We start from the raw sequence: 16,611 nt of genomic DNA, 5'->3' as shown, positions 1-16,611 counted from the left end.
AACTGACGTTACCAAACTAACATTAACGATAATATAGAGCCTGTTTCTACATTTAAGTGTAAATTATTAAAGAAACCTACTACAGAATCTTTATGGTGTAAAGTTAAAGGAAATCTAGAAGTAACAAACGCTATGATTTTGAAGCTCCGCCCCCTTTCTAGAGTTGCCAGGTTGGTGGCATATTGACACTATATGTCCGAAGATTTATAAAAAAACTGTATCTTAACATTCCTTGCCGAGTGTACATGTTTTATTAATACTTTCAAATATAATGATAATAATATTAATATAACTGTAATTACCAAATTCATATTATGTGATAGTATTTTAAAGAAATACAATAATCTATCCATTTCACTTTTAAATAAGAATAACTCTCTCTCTCTCTCTCTCTCTCTCTCTCTCTCTCTCTCTCTCTCTCTCTCTCTCTCTCTCTCCCTTTTGCCACACAAGATATGTATGTCATAGTGGTGACTCTCTCCACCTGTTTCGCTGGAAGCGTTAGACGTATTTTCTGAGAGAACACAAGAGATAAACTCTCTCTCTCTCTCTCTCTTGCTGAGATGAAAGAATTTTTATGGTACTAGTATGTAATATGTTTGTTAAAGTTCAATTCGATCTTTTGATATCATAAGGAGTCTCTCTCTCTCTCTCTCTAAAATTGAAAGTGGATCTCCCTCTCTCTAAAATTGCAAGTGGATATCTCTTTCTCTCTCTCTCTCTCCATTGAGGTTTTTATTTTTTTAAATTGGCCGACCTCAAAGTTTTGCCAGCCCGGGGTGCTGCATATTGATTTATTAACACATCCAATATGGGTTAAGCCTCAAAATAAGACCAAGACCAGTATTATAGAGCCAGAAAGGTCTACAGGAGTTAAGCCTCTTCAAGAGGGATGTTACTCTCATATATTAAGTTCATGTCTGTTATTTTTCATTCAATTTATCTCTTTATTTTGTCCTTCATTTAAAAACTAATCCTTGACCAGATATATATGACAGCCTAAGAATGTGTTAAGGGCCTGGATAATAATACTCTCTAACACAAGTATCAATGAATAACACCCGTAAGGTTAGTTGGTATTCATTTTGAGTTTTACGGCACCGCACTGTCCTGCATCCACTTCCTATTTTCTGTGTAACACTAATTTATCAAAATTCCATTATTTCACTTCCAAGCATGTTTACTCAAAACTTAAGGATACTATATACTTGTACCTTCTTGTGACTCAGGGTACTGAAAAGCAAGTAAACACACTGAATATATAGCCTACAATCCAAAATGATTATGAAGAACAAGACCTTACAGAAAAAACTTACCAATTAGTTACAATATTAATACTGTACCTTGAATTATACGTAGTACAATTTGGAGAAAATTTCGTTTCCAAATTCAACTTGACATGCCCTGGCCAAAACAGCATCTGAAGGTGCATCTGCTCCTGATGAAGATGATGTTAGAGAAACAGTATCACTCTGACATAGATCTTGGATATGAACCTTGGCCCTGAAAATAAAATAAAGACCGATATATATTCACTTTACTTACAGTTATTTAGTATTATTATCCATTCAGTTTTATTAAAGCTCTTAGTCACTAATCATATACAGTGCTGTAGTGGCACAGCAGTAAGCCTGGAGTCACCTCTACATTGGTGGAAGTCTTGCAATGGGGGATATGCCTGACCACTGACAAGACTTAAGATAAAATATTCATGCCCTTGCCCTGGACACAGTACCATAACAAGACCACATAGTCAACCTCGCACCGTTACACAAATTCATGATAAAAAGACACTAACCAACCAACAAACTGGTTGGTTCTCCAGGTACCCAACAGGCTCCCTATATATCAACATCCTTGACACAGAAAAGACAGAAGAGACAAAGTGTTTCTCCTATGCTTCCTCACCCAATACCATGCCAGCCATCGCCAATGGGCAAAGGGTACGGCAATTTTCAAAAACTGTTTCTACTCCTTTCAAATAATGGGATGATCGACTTACACTTTTCATAAGTTAATTGAAGGATCACAGAAAGTGACTACTTATGCTTAAGGGAAAGAGAGGTGGTCACAGCTCTGACCTCATGCACTCTCACTTTAAGCAACGGAAGCGATTCCTCCTGTATCCAGGAATGAGCTTCAGATATTAGATCTCTAATACAGAACGAGGGGCCATTCTTGAAAAGCGAACAGGAGGGATTCTTGACAGAACACCAGAGGTTACTTGAGGATTCCCCGATCTTCTCCATTCTATCCAGGTAACACATCAGTGCTCTGACCAGCATGAAGAAGCCAGTCATCTAAGTTATGGGTGATGCTGATGCCTACTAGGTGAAGCCATTTGGCAAGAGGAGAGAGAACTTGAGAGTATTGAAAATATTATAACTATATGTAGTGATAACATTTTCAAGACTAAATAGGCAGTTACAGTACAGTGAACCCCCTGTATTCGCAGATTCAAACATTCGCGGATTTTTCTCTGGAACATTTCCCCGCATTATTCGCGGAAAATTCGCCAATTCGCGGTATTTTTCTATGAGAAATATCCACAAACTCCTAGGTTCTTTTATCAATTTCCTCATAAAATGCAATTTTTGCAATAAAACTATTAAAAAAACCAGGTATAAAATTAGGAGGTTTTAAGCATTTTTATATGGGCTCCAACTATTTGCAGGTTCTGGTACACATACCCCACGAATATGAGGGGGAACACTGTACACACATTTTTGAGCCTCTTTGGTGTTTGAACTATTAAAATAGGCATTAATAATCTTTTTAGAGGGGGATTTGATATTCACAGATATTTGGTATTTATGGGTGTTTTATTTTATTTTATGAGATTATGATTACAGCCCATACAACATCAAATCAGATAAGAAATAAAATCAGTAACAAATTCTAAGCAAATTTGTTGAAAAATATTTACGTAAATATACCGATAACAAAGTTCAGTAACTTTTTTTATTTGTATATGTTTCTTCTAATATTTCTTTGCACTTTTCTTTGCAAAATTACATTTATAACGGATATATTATCATGAGACACAAACTAAACCCAACAACAGCCCTTTGGTATATTTATGAGCAAATTTATAAAAAGACATCCTATGAGAGAGAAGCAGCAGTGCATTTCCCCTCGAAGTAAAAATCACTAAGCATGCATTAGCCATTGAGTCTTCATTTTAGCCAGTGTAAACGTTGTCATTAGTGAATTTATGTGCTATAGAAGTATTGGCAACTCTTTCCAGTCAGATTCTTTCCTAATCAATGGCACTTAATAATGCTTATTTACAGGATCAATCCACCCACCACCCTAAACCTGTTATTACTACTCCTGAGAAGCTATCTGCCCATTAAGGGTTAAAAAAGTATTGTTTGATAGCCTGGACTATCTTTTAGGCTACGAGTCTCAAATACAGTTATAAAAAAAACCTTGAAGTGTGTGTGTGTGTGTGTGGTGTGTGTGTGTGTGTGTGTGTGTGTGTGTGTGTGTGTGTGTGTGTGTGTGTGTGTGTGTGTGTAAATGGAAAGCCAAAGTGCATACATAATTTAAATTCTTTTTTAATATAATTTTTTTAGACCTTCTCACAAAAAATTCAATTTAGTGGGTGGATTGACTTTTACATATCATGTTCTGAAAACCTAAGTTTTCTTAAAAGAGTGAAGTCGACCGAAGTAAAATTCCAGATTGAAATATTAAAGCATTATATTAAAGATTAAACTGCACTAATGAATTTAAAATATGATACACCTATAACAGATTTTCTTATTAACATAAAACAAAATGTCTTCATAACCTTACCTGAAGGCAGCCAAGTGGGCATAATAGGCCGGTGCAGGAATTGACACTGATCTGGTGCATCTAGAATACAGGTGACACATAGCGTACGTCAACTCCTCCAGCTGATCCATATTTAAATCACTATCATCCCACAAACAATGGTAGTGTGTGGGTTTGCTTGTACCCTGAATACCCTGTAGGATGCAAGATAAATTTTTATACTGATTACTAGAATCTATAGATATTTATGTACATGTAGTATTTTAACGGATGAGCACAAGCTTAAGGGCCGTGACTTTTCTACAAAAAAAGATGTACAGTAGTACCTCGAGATACGAAAGGCTCAACTTACGAAAAATCCAAGTTACGAAAGCCAATATGAAAAATTTTACTGCTCTACATACGAAAAGTTTTCAAGATACGAAAGGTTGTTGCTATAAAGTCCCGAGATTCGCCCGGACCACCGAGAACAATTTTTAAACTCCCGCGCCACCAACTGAGTAAACTCGCCACCATCCTCCTTAGGTAAAGATAGAATAAAGAATAGAAATGAATGGTTATCATACTGTTTGGTAAGTGTTTCGGGTTATGTCAGTTGTTGAAGAGATAATGAAAATTTATGGCTTACTGTGTAAAAGTGATTGCTTGGCGATCGTTCGATACTAGTAAGTGCTGGATGTAAACAGACGTTTGGAAATTTTTTTTTTTTTTTTTTTTTTTTAATTATAGTTAATGGTTAATTAATAATTATTTGAAAAGAGTACATGCAATACATTTAATAAAAAAATTGTGAATTAGATATCAGAAAATAATAAAATAAATCAGTCTGCCAACAAATAGGTATTTTTAGAATTCTTCTTCTGTTTTATTATTACGTTACGTATTACGCATGTTTCATTACAGCTGTCAGTAACTCGGTATCTCCATTAGGTAAAGATAGAATAAAGAATAGAAATGAGTGGTTATTATACTGTTTGGTGGTTTCATTAGTTTGAAGAGAGATATTAATGACATTTTATGCGTTACTGTGTGCTAGGAAAAATGATTGCTTGGCGCTCGTTCGATACTCGTAAGAATGTAAACAATCGATTGGAACGTTTGTTTTTTCTTTGTTTGTGTATATAGTTAATGATTAATTAATAATTATTTGAAATGAGTACATACTGATTATTTATACATTTTATTGGCATATTCTAAGCTTTTAGCTCTTAGGTTTAGATGTCAGAATCATAGACTAGGCTACAGTAGCAACCGCTAACATAGGCTAGGCTTATTGCTAAGGACATATGCTAAAGTCCTAATATATGCAGTAAAAATGGGGTTGAACATTACATGCAGTTGAATATTACTCAAGTATGTACAGTATTTTGCCTTTTTGGAGACATATTTCTGCTGTCGTAACCCTAGAACATGTGTTTTAGGCCTGGAAATATAATTTACTGGGGTGTTTTTAGAGGGCTTGGAACGGATTAGCCATTTTACATGTAAAATGTGTTCCAAGATACGAAAAACTCATAATACGAAGGCCATCTCGGAACGGATTAATTTCGTATCTCGAGGTACCACTGTATATATATATATATACACGAGAAAATTCAAAATACCTGATGTGAACATAAGTAGAAGTCTCTTTCTGTAGGATGTGTAATACTTTTATCGACTGTAGTTCCTGGAGGAATATTCTTAGACCTTCCAACTCCATCCCTCTCCTGACAAAATAACCTGTGAAGAAAAAGTAAAGTAACCATGATCAGGATGACAACCCATATTTGTAATGACAAAAGAAATGTTACTGAGTATCACCACTTACGTAAAGAATGACACCTTCATCTGCTGGGGAGCTTTTCTTTCCTATCAGTGTCTCAGTGTGTGCTGTGCATATGTGTACTTATGCATCACTATGAGGTAAACTTCAGTATGCACTTGCTGTGAATTTGCTCTCTTTCTCCGTAAGTCTTTATTACTATTTATGGGGTATGGCATATGAAATGTACACTTTACTCATCCAACCCATTCATAATTCACTGTTGAACACTTGGGTACACAGACAATGCAATATGTTTACTGACAAACAAATATGTAAGGTCTACAAGAAAAGTGAAAATACAGTTTCCATAAATCTTTGGACACATATTGTTCAATGGCACACCCGGCAACTCTAGACAGGGGGCAGAGCTTCAAAATCATAGCGTCTGTTGCTTTCTAGATTTCCATTAAATTTACACCATAAACAGGCTCTGCATTATTCATTAATGTTGGTTTGGTAACGTCAATTCAGAGTAAAATATCGATCATCCTTTTTTAAAACCTACTGTGAAACCTTACTTATAAGCAATGTTTGACACTAAACTGACGTAAAATTTATGCGTAATTGAAAACGGATCTTAATAAAATGAGAGAAAATGTTTTAAAGTTTGGGCAGTACAGGCAGTCTCCGGGTTACGACGGGTTCGGCTTACACAACGTTCCGAGGTTAAGGCGCTTTTCAATTATATTCATCAGAAATTATTTCCAGGGTTACGACTCATGATTCAGGGTTACGACGCCTACAACACTGATCTGGCAGAAGAAATATAACACAAAAAATGCAAAATAATTAATATTTGATGGTTTTTTGATGAAAAATGCAATAAGAATGCAGTTTACATAGTTTTCAATGCACCCAAAGCATTAAAAGTAAGGTTTTCTTAGGATTTTTGATGATGTTCCGGCTTACATATTATGAAGAGAGAGAGAGAGAGAGAGAGAGAGAGAGAGAGAGAGAGAGAGAGAGAGAGAGAGAGAGAGAGAGAGAGAGGCCTATCAATAGAGATACTTAACCCTCTTACGCCGACTGGACGTATTTTACGTCGACATTTTTTGTCTCCCGTGTGCCGACTGGATGTATTTTACGTCGACTTACAAGTTTTTTTTAAAATTCGCGGAAAAATACTTATAGGCCTACCAGCCTTAAAACTTTTGAATCACGCGCCTTCGGGGATGCTGGGAGTTCACGGATCAAGGTGTTGTTTTGTTTACAATCGTTACGCAGGCGCACAAGCGCGAATTTCTTTCTTGCCGCACTAAAAAGTATCTGTGACACATCTCAAAAATTATTTCGTCACTTTGACATAGTTTTTGTACCATTGTAAATTAGCCGTTACATGAAGTATATATGAAAATGTGCGCATTTTTACGTAGAATACAACTATAAAATACTCATGATTGTAGCTTTTATCAGTTTTGAGATATTTTCATATAAATAACGATAATTGCCAAAATTTCAACCTTCGGTCAACTTTGAGTCTACCGAAATGGTAAAAAAACGCAATTGTAAGCTAAAACGCTTATATTCTAGTAATATTCAAGCATTTCCCTTCCTTTTGCAACAAATTGGAAGTCTCTAGCACAATATTTTGATTTATGGTGAATTTATGAAAAAAATACATTTTCTTTACGTCCGCGCGGTAACTCTTCCGAAAAAATCATATGTGCGATTGTGGTAATGTTTGCACCATTTTAAATTAGCCGTTATATAAAGTTTTATATATGAAAATGTGCGCAATTTCATGTAGAATACTACAATAAATAATTGAAGGTTGTAGCTTTTCTCATTTTTGAAATATTTCCATATAAATCACGATAAATAGAAAAAAAACCATGTTCGGTCAACTTTGACTACCAAAATGGTCGAAAAATGCAATTGTAAGCTAAAACTCTTACAGTCTAGTAATATTCAGTCATTTATCTTCATCTTGAAACAAATTCGAAGTCTCTAGCAAAATATTTAGATTTATGGTGAATTTAAAAAAAAATCTTTCCTTCCCTCCGCTCGCGGATTCTCCGCCACAAATCTCTGAAATGCGTACGTCCCATACTCGGAATATTTGCTCCATTTCATATTAGGCATTTCATAGAGTTTTATACATGAAAATGTGCGCAATTTCATGTAGAATAAAACGAAAAATATTTGAAGGTTGTAGCTTTTCTTATTTCTGAAATAATTGCATATAAAAAATATATATATATAAAAAATTCGACATTCGGTCAACTTTAACTCATCAGATATGGTCGAAAACTGCAATTGTAAGCTAATGCTCTTACAGTATAGTAATATTCAATCATTTGTCTTCATTTTGAAAGAAATTGGAAGTCTCTAGGACAATATTTAGATTTATGGTGAATTTTTGAAAAAAATATTTGTTTACGTCCACGCGTTACGAATTCATGCATTATTTTGTGATAATATTTTCTCTGTGTTGCTTTTATCGTTTTACAATGTGTTATATACCAAAAGGATCGCAATTTAGTGTACATTACAAAAAAAAGTAACTTGTTACCTTTAACCGTTTTGCGCACAGCGCGATTTGAATACAATTATATATGAAATTTTGTTTTTGCGCTATCATATATCGCATTATTTATATATGATAATGATCATTTTTTTTCATTTCTGATGGTTGTATACTAAACTTCAGGCAATGACAAAAAAGGAGCCAAAAATGAACTCTTAAGGGGGCCGGCCAGAACGCCTATATATGGAGGTATAGGGCGAAAAATGCAAAGTCATGAAAAATCATGGAGCTTCATATGGCAATTGAGAATACGTATACGAAATATTTCGTCAAAATTCCTCTTACTTTCGTAGTTACAGGGTAATTAGTTAACGTAACCCAATAAGCCTAAAACATTGATCCGTACAAACAAATGCAATATTTCCTCTATTATCGTAAATTTTGATAATTATTGTCAAAGAAATTGGGAGAAATGGCATCTGTAGACATTCCCCGAGTCGAGAAGGAGACTTCAGGCCAGGTCCAGTGACAGTCCTGATTTAGTGCGCTCACAGACTTCGAGTAATCTACACGTTCCATTTCACCTCTGACATACGCCTGCTTTTATGTATGTTTATGTATGTTTCGGCAAGAATTTCATCATGCCAATGAGGAAAAGACAAGGAAAACATCTCGCTAACATACAGACGAAGAAAAATCGCTCAAGTATTATTACAGAATATCATAATATATGCGTAGTTAGTGAACAGAGAGGGGAGGGTTGCTTAGTAACGCCCCCGTCTTGCTTGACAGCACACGTCACACTGTGCCCAAGGCTACGACGATCTTTGAGCAAAGAGATCTTCATTTATGATAAATAACAAAGTTTTGGTTTTTTAAAACCCAAAATGGAATATGAAATTCATAATAATCATGATTTAATAAATTGTCTTTGTAAAAAAAGAGTACGCCTTCGAGTTTCACCTCTTGACATTCTCTTGCATTTACGTTTGTTTATCTTTGTTTCGGGCAAGAATTTCATCATGGCAAAGAGGAAAATACAAGGAAAACAACTCGCTAACATAAAGAAGAAGAAAATTCGCTGTAATAAGCCGAGTTAGTGTGAGAGAGAGAGAATTGCGTAGGTAGGAGTGCCCCATCTTGCCTCAAGCAGTGCCCCAGGCTGTGATATATGAGCAAAGGGATCATCATTTATGATTAAATTATGATAAATAAAATAGTTTTGGTTTATTAATACACAAAAAAGAAATATACATTCATAATAATCATTATTTATTAACATTGTCTTTATAGAAATACGAAGGAAAACTTTGAACGCCCGTATCTCAAAACTATACTTATTGACCTTCAAAATCTATCATCTCACTTAGTTTTATAGCTATAACATTGAAATTTGGTATATAACTCAGAAAGACATTATAGAACAATCAAATAGAGCCCTTTTTTAATTTCCAATTTTTGTTTCGTATTTTTTTTATAAATTTTTTTCTCCTGATTTATAGGGTTTATTTTTTTACCATATTGAAAAATTCATATCTTGCAAAAAAATGACTTTTAGAAAAAAAACTCTTCATTCGATTGGAGGTCTACATCAGGTCTATATATGGTAGTAATCCCAGATCTTAATATTAAATATCAAGGGAGGAGATAGAATTTGAAAAATGGTTATTTTCGGGATAAATCGCCTTGGCGTCACAAAACCGAAGGTCAGAGGCAAAAATCATATGTGGTTTGGAGATGTCCCAAGTCACCTTATTAAGTGGTATGAATATCAAAGTCCTGTCCTTAAAAAAGGGCATTAGCCGGCCGGCCCCCTTAATCTTGAAAACTAAGCGCGCTGTGATTTTAAAAAAATATATATTTTTTCCGCTCCGCGCTCACTCCGAAACCCCTCCGGCATATGGGAGACAATTTTTTATTTACCGCTCCGGCGTAAGAGGGTTAATTCATTATATTTACTTTGAGAGATTTGTGATATTTTTGCAAATGTGTTTTAAAAGTGGAGAGAGAGAGAGAGAGAGAGAGAGAGAGAGAGAGAGAGAGAGAGAGAGAGAGAGAGAGAGAGAGAGAGAGAGAGCAAAATCTACTTACATGAAAGCATAAGCCTATTTATAATTACAGTGGATCCCCTGTATTCGTGTTCTCCAGATTCGCGGATTTCTCTCGGGAAAACTTTGCAGCATTATTCACGGAAAATTCACCTATTTGTAGTATTTTTGTTTTATGAGAAAATACCCACAAATTCCTGGGTTTTTTTTTTAACGGTTACATCATAAAAATGCACTTTTTATGAGTTTGTTTTGTTGTTTGTTTCTTTGTTTGTATGGTGTTTTTACATTGCATGAACCAGTGGTTGTTCAGCAACGGGACCAACAGCTTTAAGTGACTTCCGAACCATCTCGAGAGTGAACTTTTATCACAGAAATACACTCTCTCACTCCTCAATGGAATGGCCGAGAATCAACTCACAACCAGCAAGGTGGACGCCAAACACCATACCAACCACGCCACTGAGGGCGCTTACTTTTTTGTGAGAAAAACTATAAAAAAAAAAATAAAAAAAAAAAGGTATAAAATTTCAGTGGGTTTTTCTTGAGTTTTAACTAACAAAATAGGAGTTTTAAGCATTTTCATAGGGTCCCAACTATTCGCAGGTTCTACTATCACGGGGGAATCTGGTACACATCCCCTGCAATATGGGGGGACACACTGTACCTTAATTTTATATTTCTTTGGGAGATTGAGTGGGCGACTATATATCTTTAAAGTTGTTTAAGGAGAGAGAGAGAGAGAGAGAGAGAGAGAGAGAGAGAGAGAGAGAGAGAGAGAGAGAGAGAGAGCGGAGAGAGAGAGAGAGAGAATTATAGTATTGGTGACAGACTTGTGAAGGGGAAAAGCAGAAGAAAAGAGCAGTGGAGTTTATGGAGATACCTCGGAACAGGGTGATGAATGGGTGCCAAGATCGTGCTACACTATGCTAGATCAAATTTGGAGGACCATGTATTCAAGGTAATTCTTTAAGAAATTCATACCCTTATCTTGATTCATTCGACAGTGCTGTAACATTCAAAGATTGTAAAATGACAAGGAAAATTTCAAACACAGGTTTGAGGTCATTCTGCTCTTTTGATATATAGTCTGTACTTTTGAAAATCGGTTTCCATCTACAAAATCATTCATGAGAATGCTGTTTGTTAGGTGAAAATATTTATTACCACATAAATCTCTCGTTTATGTATTGCACAGACAATTAAAGTTTACATTGAGCAAAAAATGCTGATGTGTTGGGATATCTTTCAGCCTCATGGCAAAGTAAAGCAGTCTTACGGCTGCAAGTAGATTTGCTTGAGCTCCCTGAGCCGTCAACTTTGAAATACAAACATAAAAGGTGAAGAAAATAAAATAATTACAATCAACACTTATGATGATGCCATGATATTCCCGTTCATGAGGGAAAATGAGTAAATATTGTTGTTGTGACTGACATTATATCTACCAGATCTCTATGACAATAGTGTTTTTAAGTTATCTGAGCAGTTTTGTTTTGCAATTTTAGCTTATATGATATAAACTGCAATGTATTTCATATTTCTAGAGTAAATTTAGCGAGATATATCTTTTTCAGTTAAAAACAAATGGGAAATTCAATAAACAAAGCTAAGGAAAACTGTATCTTCACTTTTCTTGTTGATAGTACATAACATTTTACTAACGGTATTAACTTTAATAATAAAAACATGCAAATGAGAGAGAGAGCAACTGTGGTACTGCACACATTACAGACTATATGTAGCATTATTTTTTTAATTACTCTATTTTAATTTTACTGTATTTTCTCTTTTCTTTTTTTATTTTTGTGTTGTCATAATTGACTGTATATAGAAGAAAAAAATCATAATCCAAAAGGCTCTGATTGTAATGAATTATATTAAGCAGAGAGTGCTTATAGACATTCAATTTACATGTGCAAATTCAATTTACATGTGCACTGAACTTTTATAATGTAATTTAACATACACAATACTTGAAGATACTGCCAGCTCCATACATCACAAACAAGACTAGATATTGCAATCTGTTATTTTTTCTATTCATTCGGAGAAACGGGTAATGTACTATGCCCATAAGAGTCCAAGACACGACAAAACCATAATGTATTACAATACTAAGGTAATATTTACATCCATAAACTGAAAAATAACCTTCAGTATTGTTAGCCCAATAGAAGATGAAGTATGGACCAGTTAAGGTAGGTCTATGCTACTGATTCTCAAAGTATTTTATTTTACTGGACTTCTTTTCAGCACAGGTTTGCACCACTTCAAAAATTATTTTTCATTACTGCATAACCTTAATTTATTCATTCTATCTCACTATCATTCCGATGCCCAACAGTGAAAAATAATGCATATATTTAGGGTACCTTTTATGCCATATGTATGTCATTAACACGTTAAGGATGATAGGATATCAATGGAGTTTCAAACTTTTTTTCAATAAGTTATTTGGGGTAAATAGTCCTGAAAGTACTCGATCACTGAGCTATAATGATTTGTATTTTTACAAAAATATTATATAGACATGAAGATTATTATGAAAAGAAAACCATAATACCATACCATCAAGCCATTTATCATATGAAATATCCTGCCTTCCAGCTAATACTAGTCTACAGTGGCTGCTGCGTTCACCTCCACTATGGGCCTGACAGCATCATAGACAACAATATTTCATGCAACTTTTTTTATTAATCTAGTCATAACATGTATGCAAAAAAAATTAAAATCTCTTTTGTTCTGCTTGCATAGCCAGAAGTCTATTTTTTTACTGAAACAAGAAAAAAAAAATAATCATTTAAAGCCCATTATTTGTTTGCTTTTAACCAAGTGGATTGCTTGTTATAAGCTTGTTGCTGCTATCACTATATTACAAACTTAAGGGGCGCTCCAATGCCATAAGCCCCTTCTACTATTAGGAAACAGAACCTGACCAACATGAACCACTCTATCTAAGAGATAGAAATCTCTGGCAAAAGCACACATCCACACTGGAGAGCAGTGTTCTATTGAAGGGAGTAGAAATTATCTAAAACAGTCTTATGAGCAATACCCAACTTTCATGTGTCATTTGCCGAAACCCTTATTAGATGTTCCTCAAACGTTAGATGTTAGTCAAAGGTTACATCTAGAATTGTTAGAGCTTCGACTCATTTAGGAAAGTTCCATCCACCTGAAGGGGAGGACGGCATAGGAAGTCTATTTCAGATCTTCTAATCAACAGAGTTGTCATTTTATTGGAGTATAGCCTTATAACCATAACCCACTAACTACACCATTCCCTGATCAGGTCCTGTCCTGATTGAGGCTGAAAGACAGCTTTATTTCTCAAAAGTGGAGACTTTACTACAACCAAATGTTTTGCATCATCAGCATACTGAACATTCTTGTTTTTCAGGCCAACAACCATGTCACTTGTATACATAAAAATAGAACTTGGGCCACGAACACTGCCTTGTGGAACTCCAGATACAACAGTCTTGGTTAACTGACGAACCTGTCCACAGCAAATCGCTGCTGCCTACCTGCGAGGATATCTATAAGTAATCCTAAAATTTATCCACCCACTAAATGATTCTTAAGTTTATACGTGCCTTGTGATTTACTAAATTGAAGCAGCACTAAAAAATCTATCTGAATTACTCTGCATTCAAAAATCTTATCAAGGTTCCCCTGCATATGGCATGTCAAGTAAGTTTATATATACATAATATATATATGTATATTATATATATATATATATATATATATATATATATATATATATATATATATATATATATATATTATATATATATATACAGTATTCCCCCCGGTATTCGCGTTCTCCGGATTCGCGGACTCACACATTCGCGGGTTTTTCTTTGGAACCTATCTAGAAATTATCGCGGACGGGACTCGCCCATTCGCGGAATTTTCCAACGAAAATAATCACTAATTAGTGTATTTTGATGTTTAGTTTACATGACTAAATACATTTTTATGATACAAAAATGATTTACTAATTTTCAAATATTAATTTTGATTAATACTGTATTAGTAAGTTTTTTCAATAAGTTTAAATATCATATAATAAAAATAATAATTCTCTCTCTCTCTCTCTCTCTCTACTACAAAGATGTATGTTTTTTGTATGATAAATAAAAGATTTACTATTTTCAAATATTAATATTATTTATACAGCAATAATATCAATTCATTAAAGAAAATACCATAGTGAATTAGTAAGATTTTTTGCTTATAAATTTTAAAAATTATGGAAGAATGAAGGAAATCCCAGTCAGATTCTGTCTAAAATAAAAACTCAGATATACGTATCAAGTTAAGTGACGGAGGGGGAAGGAGCTGATTTGTTGCTGTCATCAAGTGAGCATCAAATTTCCTCTCTCTCTCTCTCTCTCTCTTTTACTGAGATGAGAGATTTTTATGGTACATATATGCGTAATATGTTTATTAATATTTTTTCAAATAATAATAATAATAATAATAATAATAATTATAATAATAATAACTGTAATTACAAAAATCATATGTGAAAGTATTTTACAAATACTACGATAATCTCACTCTCTCTCTCCTCTTAAAGCGATGTATGTTTTTTTGGATGATGATTTACTAATTTTCAAATATCAATATTAATGTAAACAGCAATAATATAAATTCATTAAAGAAAATACTTAAGTGATTTATGAACAGTAGACATCGATCGTGACCTGCCTGAATTTTTGGATCACGCTTCCAGAATTTTCTTGTGAAAGTGTGTGTGTACGCTAGTGTACTATGTCTACAGGGTATACCTCATTTGAAAATCGTGTCGAGTTGCTGCAGTTACACAGTGAAGGTTATAAAACTGGCGAAAATTAGTAAGAAATTGGTGTAAACCAGCGAACTGTGCAGCGCATTTGAAAAAATACCGCGACAATGGAGACCAGGAAGTACCTCGTGCTTCTACAAGTTCTGGGAGGCCACGTATCATTAGTAACAGGGGTTTAAGAGTGCTGGGCAGGGATATTGAAGTCAATCCGACCCTACTGCCAGAGAACTTAAGGTTGCAATCCAGATATAGTGGCAGGAGCTTCTGTTAGGACCATACAGCGGCGCTTGAGCAAGGACTTGAAATATTCAAAAGTGAAGGCGCGTAAGAAGCCGCTGATAACCACTAAACAAAAGAAGATCGACTAAATTTTGCACGTTCTTACAAGACTGGGCTCTGGCAAAATGGCGTCAAGTGCTATGGAGTGACGAAGCAAGTTTTTTTTTGTTTCGGGACAATAAGGAAAGTGTGTGTGGCGAAAGTCGACATCAGACCCGCTGGACCCCAAGTACCTTGCCACGTGTGTGAAAATTCCCTTCTTATGTAATGGTATGGGGTTGTTTTGGTTATGGTGGTAAAGGTAATTAGTAATATTACCTCGTAACAATACTGTTAATAAAGGACTCGTATTACACACTGTTGAACGAGAATTTGGAGGAATCTTTTGAGCTCAGTAAAACAAGTATTTTTCAGCAGGACGGAGCGCCTTCGCATACTGCGGAAACAAATATAATTGGTTCAAGGACTGTGGAATTGATTTTATACAAGACTGGCCAGGTAATTCCCCAGATATTTCGCCTATTGAAAATCTTTGGGCGATTATGAAAGAAAATTACAGGACGTTGACACGACAACAACTGAAAAGTTAGAGACAGAGTTGAAACGTATCTGAGGACAACCTTGACAAGAAGCTCCTGCAAAAATACTTGCAGATTCCGTCCCCAATAGGCTTAAAGAAGTTCGGAACGTCGGGGGAATGCCTATTAAATATTAGGCTAGGAGTTGGTGAGTGTTAACCTATTTTTTTTTTTTTTTATTACTAACCATTGATTTTAATTATATTTGTTCTTTTCCGCAACATGTTTTTTTCTTACGAAATCGCTACCACGGACAGTTTTTTTGACGGGTACTGTATATATATACAGTATATGTTATATACATATACATATATATATATATATATATATAATATATATATGTATATGTATATATACATATATGTATATATACATACATATATATATATATATATATATATATATATATATATATATATATATATATATATATATACACATGATACACACATTATATATATATATATATATATATATATATATATATATATATATATATATATATATATATATATATATATATATTTATTTCTACGTTTATTGATCGCCTCATCTACCCAGTATTTAGTTCATTATTTTGATTTGTAAGAAGGCAGCCATAGTCCTCCAAATATCAGCTGATTTTAGGCGGGAAACTAAAACACGCCAGCCAGGGATAGGGAATTTCCTGTGAGAAGGGAGAAAATAGACTCTTGTCAGCTTTAGGGACATATCTCAAAGGGAAGGATGTAGGCAGAACTGGTTTCTTATTAGGCCTATACCTTAAGCTCTTTTTCCTGTGAACCCTCTGCTGGCTGTATTGTTCTGTTCCAGGATTGCCCTGCTCCTGG

The 16,611-nt window shown here is 34.5% G+C and overlaps 1 protein-coding gene across 1 annotated transcript in view; it reads right to left on the bottom strand.

The window, feature by feature from the left end:
• Positions 1 to 1,342: 1,342 nt before the first annotated feature.
• Positions 1,343 to 16,611, bottom strand: part of LOC135221883 (protein argonaute-2-like) — a 285,753-nt gene continuing 270,484 nt past the window's right edge. Inside the window, exons 14-16 of the mRNA XM_064259840.1 lie at positions 5,385 to 5,502; positions 3,802 to 3,974; positions 1,343 to 1,503 (exon numbers count right to left, since the gene is read on the bottom strand). Of these exons, the coding sequence (XP_064115910.1) occupies positions 1,350 to 1,503; positions 3,802 to 3,974; positions 5,385 to 5,502 (445 nt within the window). The 3' untranslated portion in view covers positions 1,343 to 1,349. The remainder of the gene's footprint in view (positions 1,504 to 3,801; positions 3,975 to 5,384; positions 5,503 to 16,611) is intronic.

Source organism: Macrobrachium nipponense, chromosome 3, assembly GCF_015104395.2.
Source record: "Macrobrachium nipponense isolate FS-2020 chromosome 3, ASM1510439v2, whole genome shotgun sequence".
Lineage (NCBI taxonomy): Eukaryota > Metazoa > Arthropoda > Malacostraca > Decapoda > Palaemonidae > Macrobrachium > Macrobrachium nipponense.
The sequence above is the reverse complement of the archived record's forward strand: the minus strand, read 5'-3'. Positions and strand labels throughout refer to the sequence as shown.